Here is a 20,378-nt window from a genome sequence, read left to right as displayed (position 1 = left end):
GAAAAACATACTTAGCTAGGGTGCTCTGTTTGTTTTAACAGTATTTTTACTGCACAACCTTATGTATGCCTACTCAGAAGTAAGTCTCATTGTGCTCAATGGGAGCACTTTCTTTACTCCCAGGAAAGTGTGTACAGGATTGCTGCCTGACTTTTAAATTCTGTGAGCTGCCCTGGAAGACTGATGAGTTAAATGGCAGGATAGGAATAATGTAAGAAATGATTTTTTAAAAACTCTGGTGTGCAAGTCAGCCTTGGGAAATGCCCCATCTCTCTTGGTCTCTGCTTCTCCTTTGCAAGATGAAGGTCACGGCTACTACTCTCACAAGACAGTGGTGTGAGAACAAGTGAAATGCGGACATGTCATTGAACTGACCTGGTATGTAAAGAAGGCTGTGAGCCAACACAAGCAACTATAAATAGACAGAGAATGAGGAGACACAGGGCCCAGTCCTATCCAGTTTTGCAATACCAGTGCAGCCATGCCAATGGGGCGTGCACTGCATCCTGTGGTGGGGAGGCAGTCCCAGAGGCCTTCTCAAGATATGGGAAAAATTGTTCCCTTACCTTGAGGCTTCTTGGTGGCTGCACCCATGCTGGAAAGTTGGAAAGGACTGGGCCCACAGTCTGCTTCAAAACAGCAGTTGTGATTCAGAGCGTTGTGGCCTTCCTGCCTCACCCCAGAGCACCCCACTTCCTTTTCCAGGTGCAACTGCAGTTTTTTATGCAAGTGGCAAGACAGAAAGATTGTTTTGACACACTCCTTAGGAGGGTCTGTAATTGAGAGTACATTAAAAAAAATGTTCTGTCAACTTTCTGGATTATTTTTCTGGTATTAGCCTCTAGGCTTGCTGAAAATTCAACAAACCCAACCTCCCTGCCTATCAAAAGCGGATTATCTCAAGGCCAAGCTACACCCTGCAGTTCAGTTGTTTGGCTCTTTTGCTCCATGGCTTGTTTGTTGTACTGAAAAGTAGCTAGGAGTCTGCAATCAAGTGCAGGAAGTGAGCGGGGGATAGGTGAGGCTTCAAACATACCCTAAAAACCTGTCTGAAGCTACTCTTGGAGATGGGTTTTTTTTCCAGGGATGTGCTCGAGCCACAGCTTGAGTCTTGAGTCGAGTCCCGAGTGCCCACACCCCTTGACTTGAAACTTCCTCACGTAAAACTGTGAATCATTTTTGCCTCACACAGTTTTTGGCATCAGTGTGCAAACTACATTGACCAGAATGCTCATTACAAATGAGGCAGCTCACATTTGTCACTTTTCTTTCCAGTTGGTACTTAAGTGGGATCAGCAGGAACAAGGCTAACCAACTCCTCCTCTCGCCCCCAAATCGGCATGGCTCCTTCCTTGTCCGGGACAGCGAGAGCAACAAAGGGGAATACTCTCTGTCAGGTAAGAACATCAGAAGAGCCCTGCTGGATAAGGCCAAAGGTCCATCTAGTCCAGCTTCCTGTATCTCACAGTGGCCCACCAAATGCCCCAGGGAGCATACAAGACAATAGGCACAACCTGCGTCCTGGTGCCCTCCCCTGCATCTGGCAATAGAGGTAGCTTGCCTCTAATATACCTGTATTATTATTATTATTATTATTATTATTAAAACCAAGAGCTTGCACATACCTGCTATGACTTGTAACTCGTAATGAACTTTTCCTCCAGAAATTTGTCCAATTCCCTCTTAAAGGCATCCAGGCAAGGTGCCATCACTACTTCCTGTGGCAAAGAGTTCCGCAAACTAATTACACGCTGGGTAAAGAAATATTTTCTTCTGTCTGTCCTAACTCTCCCTACACTCAACTTTCATGGATGTCCCCTGGTTCTGGTGTTATGTGAGAAGGAAAAGAGCATCTCTCTATCCACTCTTTCCATCCCCTGCATAATTTTGTATGTCTCAATCATGTAAGTGCCACACTGTACCTTTCTGTCGCTTATGGGCAGATATACATTACAGATATATAAAGATATATCTTTATGTACAGATATACATAAAGATAAACCTCTTTAAGGTTTAATTGCCGAGACTTCCCCCAAGGAACACTATAAGAGAAGTGGTTCCCCCAAAGTAAAATTCCTACAGTTCCTTGGACATGTATGTCCGAGTCACCCACAGCAGATAATAAAATTGGTTTGAAATATGAATAGCACAGATGTGTCTTGTTTCTGTAACACATTTCAGTTCACCTTGTCACCCCTCATCATAGTTTAAAGTCCAAACTAATTTTTGGAAGACACTGGCTGTTGGAAAACGCTTGCACATGGAGTGTTCCACAGGTGGCCCAATCTTGTCTCAGAAGCTCTTTACCATGGACCTTTCACTTTTTACATTCCACATTCTGATATTAGTGTAGCTTCCCCGGTGGTGATCCTGGCCCTGCTGCCCCCTGGTGCCATGACTGCAAATTGCCTCTGCCCCTGTTGCACCAGATGCCTTCTATCCGGAGGCCTTTAGAGGGCCAGACTCAGAAAAGCCACATGCAGCCTCCCTGACCCTCAGAAGGCCTTATAAGGCTTTCAGAGGACCAAAAAAGTCACTTCCAGTTTTCAGCCAAAAATTGGAAGTGACATTTTTATGGCAAGGCCTCCCCGGCCCTCAGAAGGCCTTCTAAGGGCATAAAAACATCACTTCCAGTTTCCCAAGAAACCGAAAGTGACATTTTAAGGCACTCTAAATGCCTTCTGAGAATTGGGGCAAAACTGAGCTTGGCCTTTCAGGACCTCGGAAGACCCCCAGATGGGGAAGCAGAGGGCATGATTGGTTGGGGGGGGCACTTGGCTGGGGCTGCTGCTGCCCCCTCAGATGTGCCAACTGGGGTCACTTGCCCCCATGGACCATCCCCCCAAAGTATACCGTTGAGCTTCCCTCTGGGCCAGAGATGACTGCTACAATACGCAGCACCCAGTATGGGGAAGATGTATAAGGGAAGAACTTTAAACAAGACACCAGGCTGCAGAGGACACCACTCAGGCAAGTGGTACTTCTACATTCTGCTTGTTGTGTAAATCAGCCCCCAGACTGTGAAATATTGGAGAAGAACGTGGCAAGGATGATGGAAGAGAGAGCTACTGACCCAGCTGGTTTGTGCATACAAATCAGCTGGGGCACTGGCACATACACACTTAGGCTACAGTCCTATGCACACTTACCTGAGAGTAAGGGCCCGATCCTACAATTCCAGTGCCAGTGTAGCTGTGTCAGTGGGGGTAGGGTGTGTGCACTGTATCTTATGGTGGGAGGCAGTCACAGAGGCATCCTCAAGGTATGGGAACATTTGCTTCCTTACCTTGGGGCTGCACTGTAGCTGCACCTATGCTGGAAAGTCGGATAGGATTGGGCCCTAGGTCTTACTGAATTCAGTGGGGCTTGCTTCTGGTAGCAATGCATAGGATTGTGCTGTCAAACATGTGTGTACACACACCCTCCAGCATTTCACTGATGAACACATAACACTCAGTACTTACAATGCTTCGTACATGTTTTGCTCAATGTCTGAACGCCCCTCCCTCCTCTTTGCTAAAATGCTATTTTCTTCCTGCTGCATACTGCATTCATTTACTGTATCCAGCACCAGCTTCTAAAGCAGGGTGTGTAAGTAAACTCCCTGTTAATAACCTCCCCCAACAGCAAAGCAAGGATAGCCATTCATAAGTGAAAGGTGTTAGGGCTGTTCCTGGTAAATCGAAACCATTGGAGAGTAAGTGTAACATTTGTTTGAGGAAGGGTAGATAACAAAGCCATGTGGCAATCGCACTTCCTGTAGCTGGATTTCACTGGAGCTTGTCAGACTAGGCTGTGACTCTGCATAGGTAAGAAGAAACACTCTTGTTTACTTAAGGAAGGAACAGCAAGGAAGATCATTTTTAATAAAGATATTGTGTTCTGGGGGAAAAAGAGGGTGGTAGTAAAATGTGGGATGGTTAGCCCAATCCTACTGAAATTCCCCCATGCTGATGCACCAGGGACAGTGCGGCTTGTACTGGATCTCCCAAGGGAATTTTGCAGTCTGGAGGTCTCCTCATCCCCTTGCCCCTGGGAAAGCTCTAGCTGTGGCAATAGCTCTACTTAAACCAGCACCTGCTAAATCACTGGTGCAAATTCAAGTGGATCTGTATTGGTGGATCTTGCTTGGGAAGGGAGATGGGATACGGTGCACGCCAGCACCATCAATCTCGCCCCCAACCCAGGACCCAATCCACCCTCCCTGCTCTCCCCCACCCCATTACACTCCTCACTGCCCTCCCTCCAGCCTTCCCCTGCACCTTTTCTCGTTCCCATTTGTGTCTTCCTTCATAAGAACATAAGGACAGCCCCACTGGACTAGGGCTAGGCCATAGGCCCATCTAGTCCAGCTTCCTGTATCTCACAGCAGCCCACCAAATGCCCCAGGGAGCAGACCAGATAACAAGAAGACCTGCAAGGCCTCCTGGGAATTGTAGTTTAAGAACATAAGAACAGCCCCACTGGATCAGGCCATAGGCCCATCAAGTCCAGCTTCCTGTATCTCACAGCGGCCCACCAAATGCCCCAGGGAGCACACCAGATAACAAGAGACCTCATCCTGGTACCCTCCCTTGCATCTGGCATTCTGACATAGCCCATTTCTAAAATCAGGAGGTTGCACATATGCATCATGGCTTGTAACCTGTAATGGATTTTTCCTCCAGAAACTTGTCCAATCCCTTTAAAGGTGTCCAGGCTAGACGCTGTCACCACATCCTGTGGCAAGGCGTTCCACAGACCAACCACATGCTGAGTAAAGAAATATTTTCTTTTGTCTGTTCTAACCCTCCCAACACTCACATTCTGTAATATGGAAGAAGGGGGTCTGTAATGTTTGTATCAAACCTGGACTTGCTGACAGTCTGTAACTTGTAATGTGAGGAAGCTTTAGGCAATGCTTGTTTGTGAGAAAAACATGCAGCTCCCATGCCCTGACTCAAACATAAGAGACAACTGACAGCCCAATCCTGAGCTGCCCGGAACATAGGGCTGCCATGGCAGCAAAAACAGCTGCCACTCATGCCCCAGGCAGCTGCCACCACCGCCTCGGAAGAAGGAGACATTCATCTCCTTTCCCCAAGTAAAGGAAGTAGCCCTGCAATGGGGTTACTTTTCTATGGCAGCTCTGGAACTGCCACAGAATCAGAGAGCACCATGTTGTACTGCGGGGTCTGTCACACAGCTCAGGATCCGGTGAAGCTGAGCTCCACATCCTGCCCTCCTCCTGCCTCACTCCCTCTCCTTGGCACACCTTGTCCCCGCCTTCCCCCCACCTTCCCCCACCCTGGAATGCCTTCTCCCTGCCTCCCCCCACACCTTTACCTACCTCTCTGCCGCTCGGCTGTTCAGGTGATTGTCAAGTGGCAGAGCACCAGCTGGGCAAGTTCCTGGTGCTGGGCACTGAAGGCTCACAAATGTGCTCTAAAGCATGACAATCCCGACAGCTGGCGCACACTGTTTAGGATTGGGCCCTAATTTATCTTGCATTTGACAAAAGAGCAAAACACCAGCATATATATTACCATTCTTAAAAATAAAGGCAGTTGAAAGTTTATTATCTAACATTTACAATAGTGATTACATAGTAAGTATTTTGGACTGAAAGGTGGAGGAGACAGAATCATTTTAAGGCAAAATGGGAAAAAGATACTGGGCTCGAGCCTCAACATTATAGAACTTGCCATTTTTGGAAGCAGGGCAGGCTCTCCTAACACTGTGCAGGGAAACAAATTGATGTGGATATTATGAGATGCAAATTTGCTTCCTAAAAGCAAGCAGTGTCTTTTTATAAAATGTATGTGCAAAGCTGTGCGCAGGTTGTACAATGAGCTCATTCCTGAAAGTCTGCAAGGGCCACCTTAGAGGAGCTAAATACTAATTACTATTCTACACACTCCCTCTTCCCCATGTAATTAGACTCCCATGGCACAATCCACAGTGGCATCCTGCCCACACAGGTCATATGTTGCAAGGTGAGAACCAGCATCCGGCTAGGCAGTGACTAAGTGTGACGTGCAACAGCTAGCAAGCAGTGATTGCCCTTTAGACCAGTGCTGGTAGTTCTGCTTATCCATGGACACCATTAGATCTGGGGCAAACTGTCATAAGAACATAAGAAGAGCCCCACTGGATCAGGCCATAGGCCCATCTAGTCTAGCTTCCTGTATCTCCCAGTGGCCCACCAAATGCCCAGGGAGCACACCAGATAACAAGAGACCTGCATCCTGGTGCCCTCCCTTGCCTCTGACATTGTCAGTCATTGACTTATCTCAGTGTCATAGGACTTCTTTCTGGAGATGTTGAAGACAGAGGACCCATCTTTTTCCTTCTTTTCCAATCCCATGTCAGAGAACCCATCACTTAAGAGAACAGGATTTGGATCCTTTGGGCTCCCTGGAGAAACCGTGTTTGGAATTGTGAGATACTTCAGAAATATCCACACCACAGGCTGACATTAGCTTGGCTATCATTCCTTCTTTTCAGTGATGTCAGTAGGGGGGTGCAGGCCACACTGGGTGACATGCACGGGGGGGGGGGGTGACATGACACCACTACTGGCCAAAATTTTTAAAATCTTGGTGCTTTTGAATAATACCATCATGTTATATATAATTCGATGTGTGATTTCATGGAGAATGCAATGAAACCAACCGCGTTGAAATATTTCTATTCTATCAAATGTTATAGTCAAAAAACCAGTGGGCACAGGGCAATGGTGCAACACCACACCTACTGTCCGGGGCGTTACCCTGCTCACTACATGGGAGGAGGTTCATCGTGGGGGTGACATGCTGGCCTCCCGCACTGGGTTTACTACCATGGGAAGGGAGTATTATTTGGTTATTCTACCTCAGGCACCAAATACTTTGGGCCAGATGCTGAGAGGCTTAACCCGCCCTCGCCCCCCAAGATCTTGAATACCAATGATATCCTGCTCAGGCAAAGCAGTATGCTGATGGAATACTGAACAAGGCTTGGAGGAAACTGACCTATTGCAAGGCTTTAGTAGCAAGGAATTAGGATCCAGGCAACTGATGCTGAACCAGAGAGAGCAGATAATGTCCAATGCAATCACCAGCAGTGATGAGTGTTGCCTCGTTGAGCATCTGAACTCAACTGAGTGTCTAAACAGTAAATTAAGCCTACCTGTTGCCCAAGGCCCATCTCTTAGCCGAGACTTAGCAAGAACATAAATAAACTGCGTCCTGGCTCAGAGTCTGTCACTCCAGCATTGTGGGGTACTTTCCAAATTGTTTGGTCGGCGCATTCCAAATGGTTTGAGTTCCTTGTTTGAGGTGCACAAACCCTCCAATCTTAGAGACGTAGATAGCTGCCAAATCTTCTTCCTCTGGGCAGCCACCAGAGAGTTTTCCTTAGGCTGAACTTTAGGTGTGTGTGAGATTCCAGAGGTGAAATCCTGCTTACCTAGATCCATAGATTCATATCAGTGATCTGTAGAATCAGCAGTCTGGGACTTCACCAATGGGTAGTGGCACAAATAAGACATGTGTGAGTTGAACATGAGAAGGGGAAGTGGAGGCTGTTTCTGCGTCTCTGGAAATGCATCCTCTGTTGCCACCTCAAAGTACTGTATGGGTTTCCTGGCAATTTATTTGTTTATTTAGAAGACTAGTGCCCACCTTTCCTGGAGTTTGGCAGCAATGCCTTCAATCTAGTTAGGGGGCTGGGTCCAAAGTTGCCAAAAGCAATGACATTCTCTCCTTCCCTCCAATTTCCAGTTCGGAATCACAATAAAGTGAGACACTTCAGAATCTTCAAGGATATTGGAGGAAGTCTCTGCCTAGAAAAAGAACTCGCCTTTCCCAACCTGGAGCAGCTCCTTGCCTATTATACAGTCAACTGGAAGGTCATTCAGAGCCCCTTGCTTCATCCCTGCATCCAAAAGGTTACTACTGTATTGGAAAAACAATCTAAATCTAAGGTTGCTTCCACACTAACCCATTTTTTGGAATTATCATCCTATGTTCATTCTAGTACTTTCATGTTGTGTTCCCCTGTGTTGTGTTCAGACCTAATTTGTGGCAGGTCATTTGGTTCTAAAATGCAATTGCAGTACCAGCTTGTCTAGTATGGATGGTCAAAGTACTACTCGGGCTTTTTAGAAAGACAATGCTTTTAAATGGAAAGCTTCCGGTTTGCAGGTTTACCTGTTCTATTGCTTCTTGGTCAGTGGGGCGGGTGGATTGGTGCTGAATTTCCTTCTAATTGCCCCTTGTGTAGTCAGTATTTGTTCCCTGCAGAGGTGTGTGAAATTATGGAGTTCTTTCCAATTAGTTCTCTCTTCTTTCTTTGATGTTGAAATAGCACTAATTCTCCTTACATCAACTTACAGAAGCAATGCCTAAATAGGACTAAAGGACTAGAAACTTACCTGCCCATCCATAATTCATCCTATTCATTTTTATGTGTAGTTTGTAAAATTGTGGATTCACTACCTCCATGTTTGAAGCTTTGAATGTGGCACATCTAAGTTATGAAATCCATAATTCAGCATGTATTTTGCTGTGACTCTTGGATTTTGGAACCAGATTTCATAACCTCAAAACCATTTTTGAAACAGAAACCTGAATTTTACTATAAGAGAGGTCTCCCTTTCCACATGTATTACATGGGACCTCTCTCTCTCTCTCTCTCTCTCTCTCTCTCTCTCTCAATCAGCTCCCAGTTAGATAATTATTATGTTTCCTGGGAGTTACTGAGAGATCAGGCTGAAAGAGGGTTGATACTTTGCCTACATTCACAATCACTCAGCCAGATTCCTTGCTAGAAATTCTCCACCTCCCAGTCACCTGTACACATGTGCCAAATTTTTCTGGCCCCCAGCCAGGCTCCACCTAGAAATCTCAGTCCATCTACCTGGACCCACCCACTTACCTGTGTTCAAGTAAGACAGAATTATAGTTTGCCTTCAGCTCTGATTCTTAATTTGAATCTATTCTTAAAACAAGTTCCCTGATTACAGTTCAACTCCCTGCTCAAGACTGTAATTCTAGTCACTTTGATCAAAAGCTAGGAATTAAAAGACCCATCCAATGCATATTTAGAATTCAGAATGCCTAAGCCCTTTGAAGTCAATGGACTCATTTAAGCACACTGTGCGCAGGAGTATCCCACAATTTTTGCACATTTTTTGTCTCAGATGTTGATAAAAACAGAACTTTAAAAACTGAGAGACACTACTGTCAAAAACAGAAATTCACCCAAAAGTGCATTTATTTTTACTTGAAATGTTTCCATTTCACCACTCAAAATTCAAATTTCTATATTTACACTGTTCTTATATGATTCATAACAGTTTGAGCTCTGCTATCATCATAACTCCTTTCAAGGAAAATAGTTACCCTTTAATGTGTTGGATTAATGTGTTGGCCTATCCATTCCCTATTATGGTCTGTTCTGCCTCTGCAAATATGATAACGTTTTGTTCTATATGACTGCCCCTTACAGAGGCCTTCCGAGACAGATCAATGGGAGCGTCCCCGTTCAGAGTTTCAACTCTGGAGGAAGATGGGGGAAGGATGTTTTGGAGAAGTGTGGGAAGGAACGTGGAAGAACACAGTGCCAGTGGCCATCAAAATCATGAAACAAGGTTTGTGGGGTGTAGAATATGCCATCAATTGTGAAACTCTCCTCTCATTCAGCGTCTTGTTTCTTACCTTCCAACTAGTCATTCGGTCGCCTTGTTATGACTAAGCCAAGTTTCATTCCTCAGTTGTCTGCTACAGGGCAAACATGGGAGTGAATGTAGATTGGACTTGGCTTCCTGGTTGTTTGACTGGACTGAACCCTGACTTTTTCCTTCCCTGTGGTTTGGCTATGTTCCTGTGGAATGGGAGTTCCTCACACAATTCTGAATGCAAGGGGCAAAGACCTGTAAGGAGAGAGTAGGACCATAAAGCCTTGATCCTGACCTTTGTGCGTCAGCTCAGCGCCGGCACGCAGTGTCACAAACATGCTGAAAGGCACGACTGCGACTCATTCTGCCCAGCCACCAGCCAGGCGGAGGACAGGCGACCGCTGTCTGGTGCTCCATGGGAGCGCTGGGGCAGCAGAGAAGTAAATGGGGGCTTGGGGAGCAGGGGGTGTTCCGGGGTGGGGGGAGGGATGGTGGAAGGAGAGAGCAGGGCAGGAGGGGGCAGACCAGTGGAGCACATCTCCCCCAGATCCATGCCACGCCTCTTAGCCCGACACAGAACTCAGCTACTCTCTGCCGGCTAAACAGCTGGCGCAGAGCTGAGTAGCCCCATTGTAGGGTTACTTTCCTTATGCAGGGGAAGGGGACAAATGTCCCCTTCCCCCAAGGAGCCACTGGCAGCTACCTGGTGCATTCAGGGTGCTGCAACATTCATTTCAGCACCGCGGCAGCCCAGCACACCAGGTAGGATTGGACTGCCCATCAGCTACAGAATATGTACCTTGCATGCATGCAGAACATTCTCCAAATTTTAATAGTCAGCACCTCCAGATTAAGGACATTAGGTGGAAGGGCTGGAAAAGACCCCTGTCCAAGGTTCCAGAAAGTTACGAATGGGAGATAAAATCAGGCCAAACTCCTCTGTATAAGGAAAGATCCCTACAAAGCAGTTTCCCCACACAATATTTCTGCTTATTATAGCCATCTGCTTTCGTGGATAGAACAATTACAATCTAATCCCACCCTTCCTCTAACGAATTCTTGGCTACATTTATGGTTTTTCCACTCCCATTTTATCATAACAGGCAGAAAGAACATTGTGGCCCAGTGTCGGACCACTGGCCAATTTGTTGGGAGACTTGCTGGAAGTCCTGCAAATAATGCTGGACTAGATGAACCTTCATCCAATTCAGCAAGGCACCTCTTCTTGTCAGATGGTTTTAAACAACACTGTGTGTTCAGGACCACTTAACACCCATTTATGGTGCATTAACAAGTTTGCGAGTGAGACAGTAGGATGAGATGGGAGCCTTGGCCTTCCTGGGGTCAGAGGTGCCCTACTAAAGAAATGTCACATTCACAGGAATGGAGGAGCACCTAAGATGCAAAGCTAAAGAATGAGCTTCAAAAGTCCCTTCAGTCCCTCATCTCTGCAACATCTCATGTTTCTTTAACAGCTGACATGAGGGACGACTTTGCCAAAGAGATTCAGAATTTGAAAAGCTTGAAGCACGCAAGACTCATCAAGCTCCTGGCCGTCTGCTCGGTGGGAGAACCAGTCTACATTGTCACCGAGCTGATGAGAAAAGGCAACCTGCACCGTTACCTCAACAGTTAGTATCACTTGCACAATTGTTCTCCCCTCATTTTATCAGCCTGTTGCATCTCCACTGAGCCACATGTGTCATGTTTGGGGGAAATGCCAAAGAGCCAAAGCTCTCATGCTTACCAAAGAGGCCCCACTCATATCATCCACATGTAAGAACATAAGAACAGCCCCGCTGGATCAGGCCATAGACCCATCTAGTCCAGCTTCCTGTATCTCACAGCGGCCCACCAAATGCCCCAGGGAGCACACCAGATAACAAGAGACCTCATCCTGGTGCCCTCCCCTACATCTGGCATTCTGACATAACCCATTCCTAAAATCAGGAGGTTGCGCATACACATCATGGCTTGTACCCCATAATGGATTTTTCCTCCAGAAACTTGTCCAATCCCCTTTTAAAGGCGACTAGGCTAGATGCCAGCACCACATCCTGTGGCAAGGAGTTCCACAGACCGACCACACGCTGAGTAAAGAAATATTTTCTTTTGCCTGTCCTAACCCGCCCACACTCAATTTTAGTGGATGTCCCCTGGTTCTGGTATTATGTGAGAGTGTAAAGAGCATCTCTCTATCCACTTTATCCTTCCCTTGCATAATTTTGTATGTCTCAATCATGTCCCCCCTCAGGCGCCTCTTTTCTAGGCTGAAGAGGCCCAAACGCCATAGCCTTTCCTCATAAGGAAGGTGCCCCAGTCCAGTAATCATCTTAGTCGCTCTCTTTTGAACATTTTCCATTTCCACTATGTCCTTTTTGAGATGTGGCAAGCAGAACTGGACACGATACTCCAGGTGTGGCCTTACCATCGATTTGTACAACGGCATTATAATATTAGCTGTTTTGTTCTCAATACCTTTTCTAATGATCCCAAGCATAGAATATGCTGTCACTCCCTGACACATACTTCAATGGAAGTCAATCTGATGGCTGTTTCAAAACAGATGCATTGAAATTCCCAAATACACACTACAAAAAGAATATTAAGACATTTCACCTTCCCATAGTCCAAGACCACAAGCCTTTTGGGGGGCTCTGCAAGGTATAATCTTAATTGACAAATACAGTAATTGGCCTTATCCTAACTTGCGCAGTGGCTCGAATCTTTCAGAGGCCTATTTTGCCAAAACAGCTCAGCTCTTGCAAAAAAATTATCTTTATTGCAGAAGAGCTGAAGTCTTGCAGATCCAGCAGCCCAGCTCTTGCAAACCTTATCTTAACATCTCTTAACTAGTCCTTGTAGTGTCACTCAAGGTTGATCCCTGTAAGGTACCTAGACCTTTTATGGTGTACAGTTAACAGTGTTGAAAGCACTGTGAGGCTTCTTCTCAGCTTACACCCTTTGAAAAAGGATTCAAGGGAAGCCTCCCTCCAGTACTCTTGTTGAGTACTTGTTGAGCCCCAACACACAAGAAGTCCTGGGGCTCTGTTCTCTTGGCTCCCCGGTGACCACACCCCTAACAATGGTGAAATTCCATAGCAGTCAATGGGTACGTTGTTAACACATGTAGAGATCTGAGTATTCTTGTCACTTCCGCCTACATAGGAGATTTCCCGGTTTCAGTTGCCAAGAAATGTCCAAACCGCCAAGTAACTTGGCAGGATTGCTCAATGGAGTATATGTGTGGTGGGTGGCTGGGTGTGTATGTGTAAGTCCTGGGCATGTCTATTCTGGGACAAGTCCAACTGATTTCAATGGAACTTAGTCCCAAGTAAGTGTCTAAAGCAGGGTTGTCCAAAGTTTTTGGCAGGAGGGCCACATCATCTCTCTGACACTGTGTCAGGGGCCGGAGGGGGGGAAGAACTAATTAACATTTTAAATTTGAATAAATTTACATAAGTTTATATAAATGAATATATTAAAGATGAACTTATATGAATGAATGAAGGTCTTGCAATAGCTCAAGGCCTATAAAAGACCTTGCACAAAGCAAGGCTGGCCTTTCCTTTGCTGCCGCTACTGCATCACAGACGTGAAACAGCAAGCAGTGGAGGGAGCCCTCATCCCACAGCAAATGCCAGAGGTCAAACAGTCGCCCCCACGCTGAGAGCAGTTGGGTCGGGCCAGTGTGGGCTCCAACAAATCTCCGGAGGGCCAAAGGCTCATTGGAGACTGGAGGTTCCCTGAGGGCTGCATTGAGAGACCTCGAGGGCCGCAAGTGGCCCCAGGGCCAGGGTTTGGGCACCCTTGGTCTAAAGCAATGATTTTCAACCTTTTGCATCTCATGGCAGACTGACAAGACACGAGTGGCGGTCCCGGCTGCTGTGCTGCCCAAGGCAAGTGCCCCCCCCACCTTCTGAGGGTCTTAAGACATCACTTCTGGTTTTCCCAAAAACCAGAAGTGACATTTTAAAACCCTCTGGAGGCCTTAGAAAGCCTTATGAGGATCAGAGAGGCTGTGCATGGCCTCTTCAGCCCTCAGAACACCTTTGGATGGGGAGGCAGGAGGCACAGGCAGCCCTCAGGCGGCATAGCTGGGGGGGCGGCACCCGCCCCAGCTGTGTTACCCAGAAATGCTTTCACCTGTAGCACTCCTAGGTACACCACTGCAAGACGCTAAAATTGTCAAGGCACACAATCAGTTTTTTTTAAAGATACATTTTATCATTTTAAAAATGAGCACTGAGATATAGGAATAAACAAAATGCATTAGCACAAATTTACACAGAATAGCACATCTGATCTGAACAGCAGCGGACAGAAGAATGACGGTGGTTCTGCCCTTCCTCAAATTCCCTAAATAGCCCTACTAATGAATGACCCTTCCCCAAACTCTCGCAACACACCTGTGGCACACCAATGTGCCACGGCACAATGGTTGAAAATCGCTGGTCTATCGTATTGCAGCCCTAGTTTCTTACTGATGATTATTCTGAGTATGACTCTTCCATATTTCCTCCTTCTGGGCAAGGAGGATATTCAATTTGTCCATTAAGATCTAATCAGAAGCTAACTCTCAATTTGGGTGACAAAGAAGCTCTCTCCAAGCACAACAAAAGATCATCACTGTGGTCTGTATATGTTATTTCACCTTTTACTCCCAGCTGAGAACGATTTGTCACAAGGAGCAGGTCAAACAGCTTTTCAGTAGGGTGTTCTTTCCTGGGAAACGTCCTTTGGTGAACAACTTGACCTCCTTCTGAGTTCCAGTCTCTTACCTAAGGAGGGACAACTCCCAAGGAGAACAGGTCTGGAGCCACTGACGGGAGAGCAGCCAGCCTACTTGGCAAATGGCTCCGAAACATGAACTTGATCAGATTAAGAGCATTGCTATTGCATGATATCAACCACAGCAACCACAGTGCCACTGTCTCTGTTTAGTGTTTCTTGTTGTGAAGCATTAAACATTGAGCCTGCTAAGCCCCCTGAGTCCCGAGCTTGGCATCCCATGCAAAACCTCATCTACCAGAAGTATTCCGTTCTAGTGAATTCACTAGGCAGGACTTCCCTTGAAGAAGATGACAGAACGAAAAATGGGCTGAGGTCTGGATAATGGTCTTTCAAACCTATGGAATCCTGCAATGGGAATTTGCCCAATGAGTATTTCAGAAGTTTAAAAAAGAATCTGAAACTAAAATAGTTGTAGCAGAGGCATAGTTGCCCAGGGCCTGGGGCAGTGACACCGCATCACGTGACATTGTGTTGTCACTTCTAGGGTTCTCCCTGGAGGAGGGGTACTTGCGGCGGTGGCTTCACACCCCCGTTCCTTCTCCTGTGGATGCTCCCCTTTGAAGGAGGAGGGTTGGGGGGCATGAAGCCGGCAGTGCTTCCTCCATGACTACGGTGAAGCCTGAGGGGCAGTCATGCATCCCCCCTTGGTGTAGCACATGGGGCAGGGGCCCCTCAGACTCCACTCTATTTCTCTGAGGGCACAATCTTAACTAGGAGTTAGGACGACACAAGTCCCTTGTACTGGCCCAGAGGTGTCACAAAAGTGCCTTAAAGCACTTTTGCACCACTCCGGAGGCAGTTAGGCTGGTGCAAGGGACTTTATGTTATGCCAGATCCCAACCCTGTTCCCCGAACAGCGCAGAGCAGCTCCGTTCTCCTCAGATTTGTGTCACCTCCTGAGGTGGCGCAGGTCTGAGGAGACCCATTGGGGCTGTGGTGGCTTACCCCGGGGGTAGGGGAAGAGTTTCCCCTTACCTCCTGCTGAGTCACTTCTGACCCCAGTCTTGCACTGGATACAGCACTGGCCTCCTGGCCTGCCTGTCTCCAGCACAAGTTAGGATTGCACTGTGAGTTGCAGAAACAGAACTTCCACTGAGTCAGATAGTTCATCTGTCTGACTCAGTACTGACTACACTGGCTGGGAGCAACTTTCCAGGATTTTGTTCCTTCCTGAAGACTCCAGCGAGTGGACTGGGAATCTTTTGCATGCAGAGCTAGTGCTCTGCTATGGAGCTACTGCTCCATCCCCAAACTATCAAATTTTTTATCTTCAAAATATGGGTGTTAGAGCTTCCCTGAACTCAACTGGACACTGCACTTGTTTAAGGCAAGACTTGAGGAGAGCAAAAAAAAAAATGTTCTGACTGTTACCTGAAATTACATCAGCAGCATTGCATTCTTTGCACCTTTGAAGGAAAACCCAGGCAAAACTGAATGAGTTTTGACGATTAACAGAAATTATCTCATCCCTTCCTGTTTTTTGCAGGTATTGCTGGAAAGGAACTGACTGTGCATCACTTGCTCAGCATCTCTTGCCAGGTGGCTGATGGGATGATGTACCTGGAAGAGCAGCACATTGTCCACAGAGATTTGGCAGCCAGAAACATACTTGTGGGAGAGGACCTGTCCTGCAAAATTGCGGACTTTGGCCTTGCCAGGCTCCTGAAGGTTTGTTCAAGGAAGCCTCTCAGATATGGCCCTTATATGTATTCCTTCATTGAACAGTTTGTAGCATGTAGGCCTGCCAGCAAACTGAAGAAAACTCAATTGATCTTGAGTTTTAGATGATTATTGATTAACTTTGCATACAGGTGGGACCTCAGTATCCACTGATTTAGTATCCACTGATTTGACTCACTACTGATACCAGGGTTCACCTTTAAATGCCTTTTAACAAGGAAAAAAGCACCAAAATCCCATTTCCCACCTTTATACTGTTAAATAATTATAATTTCATTCCACTATAGATTCCATAATTCACCCCATGTAGTGACTGAATGTGGTAGAGTCTATACCAATGCATTCTGGGGTGACTTTGGTGTCGGAAGTGCAGCCTGGAAGTGGGACTTGAAAGCTATTTTTCCACTGATTTGGTATCCACTGATTTTTGTATTCACTGGGGGTTCCATCATGGAACCCAAGAGGATAACGAGGCACAACTTGTATCCACTAATGCAGGGATGTCAAACCCAAGGCCTGGGGGCCAGATGTGGCCCTCTGAAGCAATTTCTCCACCACCCCCATTATAATTGGGCTCTTCCAGCATGATCAGTGGGCTCTGTCATATCTTGAAATTATAAACAAAATTTGCACATTTGCTCTTCTGTCATTTGCAGCTAATGAGTTTCTATGTGAGAGCAAAGTGCTTTTTTCTGGCCTTCATCTGCTTCATGATGTCACTTCCTACTTCATGATGCCACTTCCAGCCCTCAGCAGGTGCAATGAATGCTATTCAGCTATAAAATGAGTTTGACACCCCTGCACTAGTGGGTAAAAGCTATACATGGCGTCCTTTTCTCATGCATCTGTAGACATCTTTGCAGAGGCATTTCCTCTTATGAGAGAGAAAAAGGAGAAAGCCACCTTTAAGATGGGGCTCACCAGCTGCAGTTTTTAAGCGCTGCCCTCCCCTTACTCAGCGATGCACCAGCCTTTGCTCTTCCCACTCCCTGGACTGGAAGAGGGAATGGCAGAAGGTGCCGAAGAGAGTCTCCAATGTTTGGGCTCACTCATCTCCTCCACACATCCTCTTCCACTCTATCCCCCTCTTTTCTAGTCCAGGGCGTGCAAGGAGCAGCAGCAATGGTGGCAAAAGAGCCAACAGAGGTGGATCCCCCCCTCACCAATCTGCTCCCCGAGGCAACTGCCTCAGTCAGCCTTATGGATGGGCCAGCCCTGAATGGACTCTAAGTATTATTCTCTAAGTATTATTCTATTCTGAGCTTAACCCCACTGGGACATTCTCCTGCTCAAGCCCCATCTAAATTAACTGAAAGTTCCTGGTTCAAATCACCTCTGCCATGAAGTCACTGGGGTTGAAGCCATGTAGGTTTCCTCATGAGGAAGCTGCTTGAACCATTCACAAAGAGGCTATGCCGTGTCTCCAAAACTAGACGTGATAGGGCAAAACGGACACCATTTTTGGAATCGGCACCCCAAATATATCCAGGAATTGGTATAACGTTTAAGGAAGCAAAATGCGTGTTTGCCTCTGTAATTGGATATTAATTCTGTCTGCCTTACAGAATTTTGTGTGGTATTGTGGATATTCCTGAAACAGTACCTGAATAGATCCTGACTCCGCTTGGGGCATTAAGTATTGGCAGGATGCAGCCACCCTGCCAAGGAAATGTACTTTTCCTTGCCCAAAGCCTCTCAGACAGAGATCGCCTTCAGGTGATTTTGCTAAAGACATTTTTTTGGCCCCTTTCCAGGATGATGTATACTCCACCACCAGCAATGCCATGATCCCTGTGAAGTGGACTGCCCCCGAAGCAGCTGTCTATCAGACCTACTCCCCGAAGTCGGATGTTTGGTCCTATGGGATCCTCCTCTACGAGGTGTTTACATACGGGCAGTGCCCATATGAAGGTGAGGCACAGACAGTCTCTAGAGTGATGGTTCAGCAGGGCTTCTGTAAATGTAGCACCTAACCTTGTGTGCAGCAACTGTTACCCTGCACATGTCTGATCTCACCTGATCTCAGAAGCTAAGCAGGGTCAGGCCTGGTTAATACTTGGATGGGAGACTGCCAAGGAATACCAGGTGCTGTAGGCTTATATACCATAGTCTTTCAAGACTGAAGGTTGCCAACCATAGTAACCTTGTGTGGGTCAAGAGCAGTGCCAAAGAGCAAGTGCTAGGAAGCAGGGACATATGGTGTGGGAGGTGGCAGGTGAGGCAGAGCTTTGAAAAGTGCCACAGTGCTGCTGTGTTAGTGTTTGTACAACTCACACAGCAGTGGTGGCGCTTTTCGAAGGCTGCCAGTGGGGTGGCTCTGCCTCACCTGCTATCCTACACGCCACATGTCCCTACTAGGAAGCTCCCAGTGCAGTGCTAGGAAGCTTTACAAGGGGGAATTGGAAGGAGTGGAATGAACACTACTCACCTAGCCTCCCCTGCGCTGCTCCTTCCCTTGATAAATATGAATTTGTAAACATACTTTGTTGAGGTAGCTTGTGGATCCACCTGAAAATGACATATGTGAAGCACATTGTATAGTCCTGACTCTTGGGACAATCATAGAAGGTCCACAAGCCACTCACATTTTCCCCCCTGCTTTCCCCTGGTTCCTTCTCCTGCCAATTTGGCTTCAAGTTGAGAGTCAGCAGATCTCGGCTCTATGAGCACAATTTTCTGGTGTGTTGGCTTTTCATTAACTGGACAGAATGGAATAGAATGGAAAGGTAGACTTTGGATCCCAGAAATTATATATTAAAAAAAAAAAGTGGGGTTAAATTGACACACCCTTGAATGTCTTTTTTGGAGATACATGACTGATCCCTCAGACACTCACCATATGGAGCTGTTGATCTGATCAGAAAAGCAGCATGAATTTGCAGGTATGGAACCATTTCACCCAATGCTATTCACCTCATCTGAACTTTCTCCACTCAAAAACACTGTTAAGTACTTGGTGGAGGAAAAATTCAGACAGAGACCTCTGTTTCTGCCCCTATAGAACAAATATCAGTTTGAGGTGGACAATTTAGATCAGGAAAATGGTATTGATTAAATGTTCCTCATCCCTAAATTACTTCCCTGATCAATTTAGACCTTCTCACTCCAGCCTCCAAAAATGCCCACAATTAGTTAAATATAGAAAGGCAGAAGATCATTCCTGGTGCTCCTGGCATATGGCAGTGCACTTTGGGCCCTCACAGTGGAGCCAAGGAAGCTCAGGAAGCCCTCTCAAATAACAGACAAGATGGACATCAGCCAGGGCAAAATGTTGTGAAAAGTTCTTTTGGGAATGGCCAAGAGGAAAGCCTGAAGTCAGAGCCTGCCTTCAGCTGGAAGTTGTATGTGGCTCCTCAAATGTATGTGCTGTATGTGCTGGAATCTCAAATGGCAATTTCAAAATGCAAAACATCTGCTCAAAACTGGAATTCTGGGTAAGTCAGCTGAAAGTTTAGTAAACAGAAACCAAAGTTGTGCACAAAGTGTTTTTTTAAAGTATAGAAAAAGATATCTAAATTGCTTCCTGTGTCTCCTTGACATCCTCTGAATCAGAAGATAAACCATCATACCTATGAAACCAGAATTCTACAATTAACCCAGTTATTTAAACATGTTTCCTTGCAGGGATGACCAACCAAGAAACAATCCAGCAGATTACCCGAGGATACCGTCTCCCTCGTCCAAACACCTGCTCTCCCGAAATGTATAGCATCATGCTAGACTGCTGGAACAGCAACCCGGAAGACAGACCATCTTTCCACAGCTTGAGGGAGAGCCTCTTCTCTATTTACAAATGGGCCCATCACCCATTCTCTTGAAGGGAAGCTGCTATCTTGTGGTGTTGAAAAGTGAACAGTAAATTCTGCATCCTCAACAGGATGAGCAGAGCTGCTAGAAATATCCAGCCCAAGTCAGCCATGGATCCAAAGAACACTTGTATATTTTAAGGTGGACTATTTATGAAGGTCTTCTCCTTGGGCTGTGCAGAGAAACACACTGTCTCTGGCTAGGGATGACACCTGGCTGGGTCTGCCCAAAGATGTCACTGTAGATGCTGCACAGCGAGGACACTGTGGAGAGAAGTTTAGTGCTCTCCACATGTCAGCCACAGGCTGGGATTGCCTTGACTTGCCAAGTGCACAGATTGACTTTCATTATTCAATATGAAGAATAAAGTCAAGTGCAAATAAATTGAACTTGGAGGTGATGTTACCATTTGTGTGTAGCACATTAAACATACCATTTATTATCTTTGTCTCACTAG

The 20,378-nt window shown here is 46.4% G+C and overlaps 1 protein-coding gene across 1 annotated transcript in view; it reads left to right on the top strand.

Moving 5' to 3' along the window:
* SRMS (src-related kinase lacking C-terminal regulatory tyrosine and N-terminal myristylation sites) overlaps positions 1–19,932 on the top strand; it is a 34,582-nt gene extending 14,650 nt beyond the window's left edge. The window contains exons 2-8 of the mRNA XM_066626672.1: positions 1,276–1,397; positions 7,743–7,909; positions 9,472–9,613; positions 11,116–11,271; positions 15,921–16,102; positions 17,869–18,025; positions 19,739–19,932. Of these exons, the coding sequence (XP_066482769.1) occupies positions 1,276–1,397; positions 7,743–7,909; positions 9,472–9,613; positions 11,116–11,271; positions 15,921–16,102; positions 17,869–18,025; positions 19,739–19,932 (1,120 nt within the window). The remainder of the gene's footprint in view (positions 1–1,275; positions 1,398–7,742; positions 7,910–9,471; positions 9,614–11,115; positions 11,272–15,920; positions 16,103–17,868; positions 18,026–19,738) is intronic.
* The last annotated feature ends 446 nt before the right edge of the window (positions 19,933–20,378 follow it).

The sequence above is a fragment of the Tiliqua scincoides genome, chromosome 4, assembly GCF_035046505.1.
Source record: "Tiliqua scincoides isolate rTilSci1 chromosome 4, rTilSci1.hap2, whole genome shotgun sequence".
NCBI classification, from domain to species: domain Eukaryota; kingdom Metazoa; phylum Chordata; class Lepidosauria; order Squamata; family Scincidae; genus Tiliqua; species Tiliqua scincoides.
The sequence above is the reverse complement of the archived record's forward strand: the minus strand, read 5'-3'. Positions and strand labels throughout refer to the sequence as shown.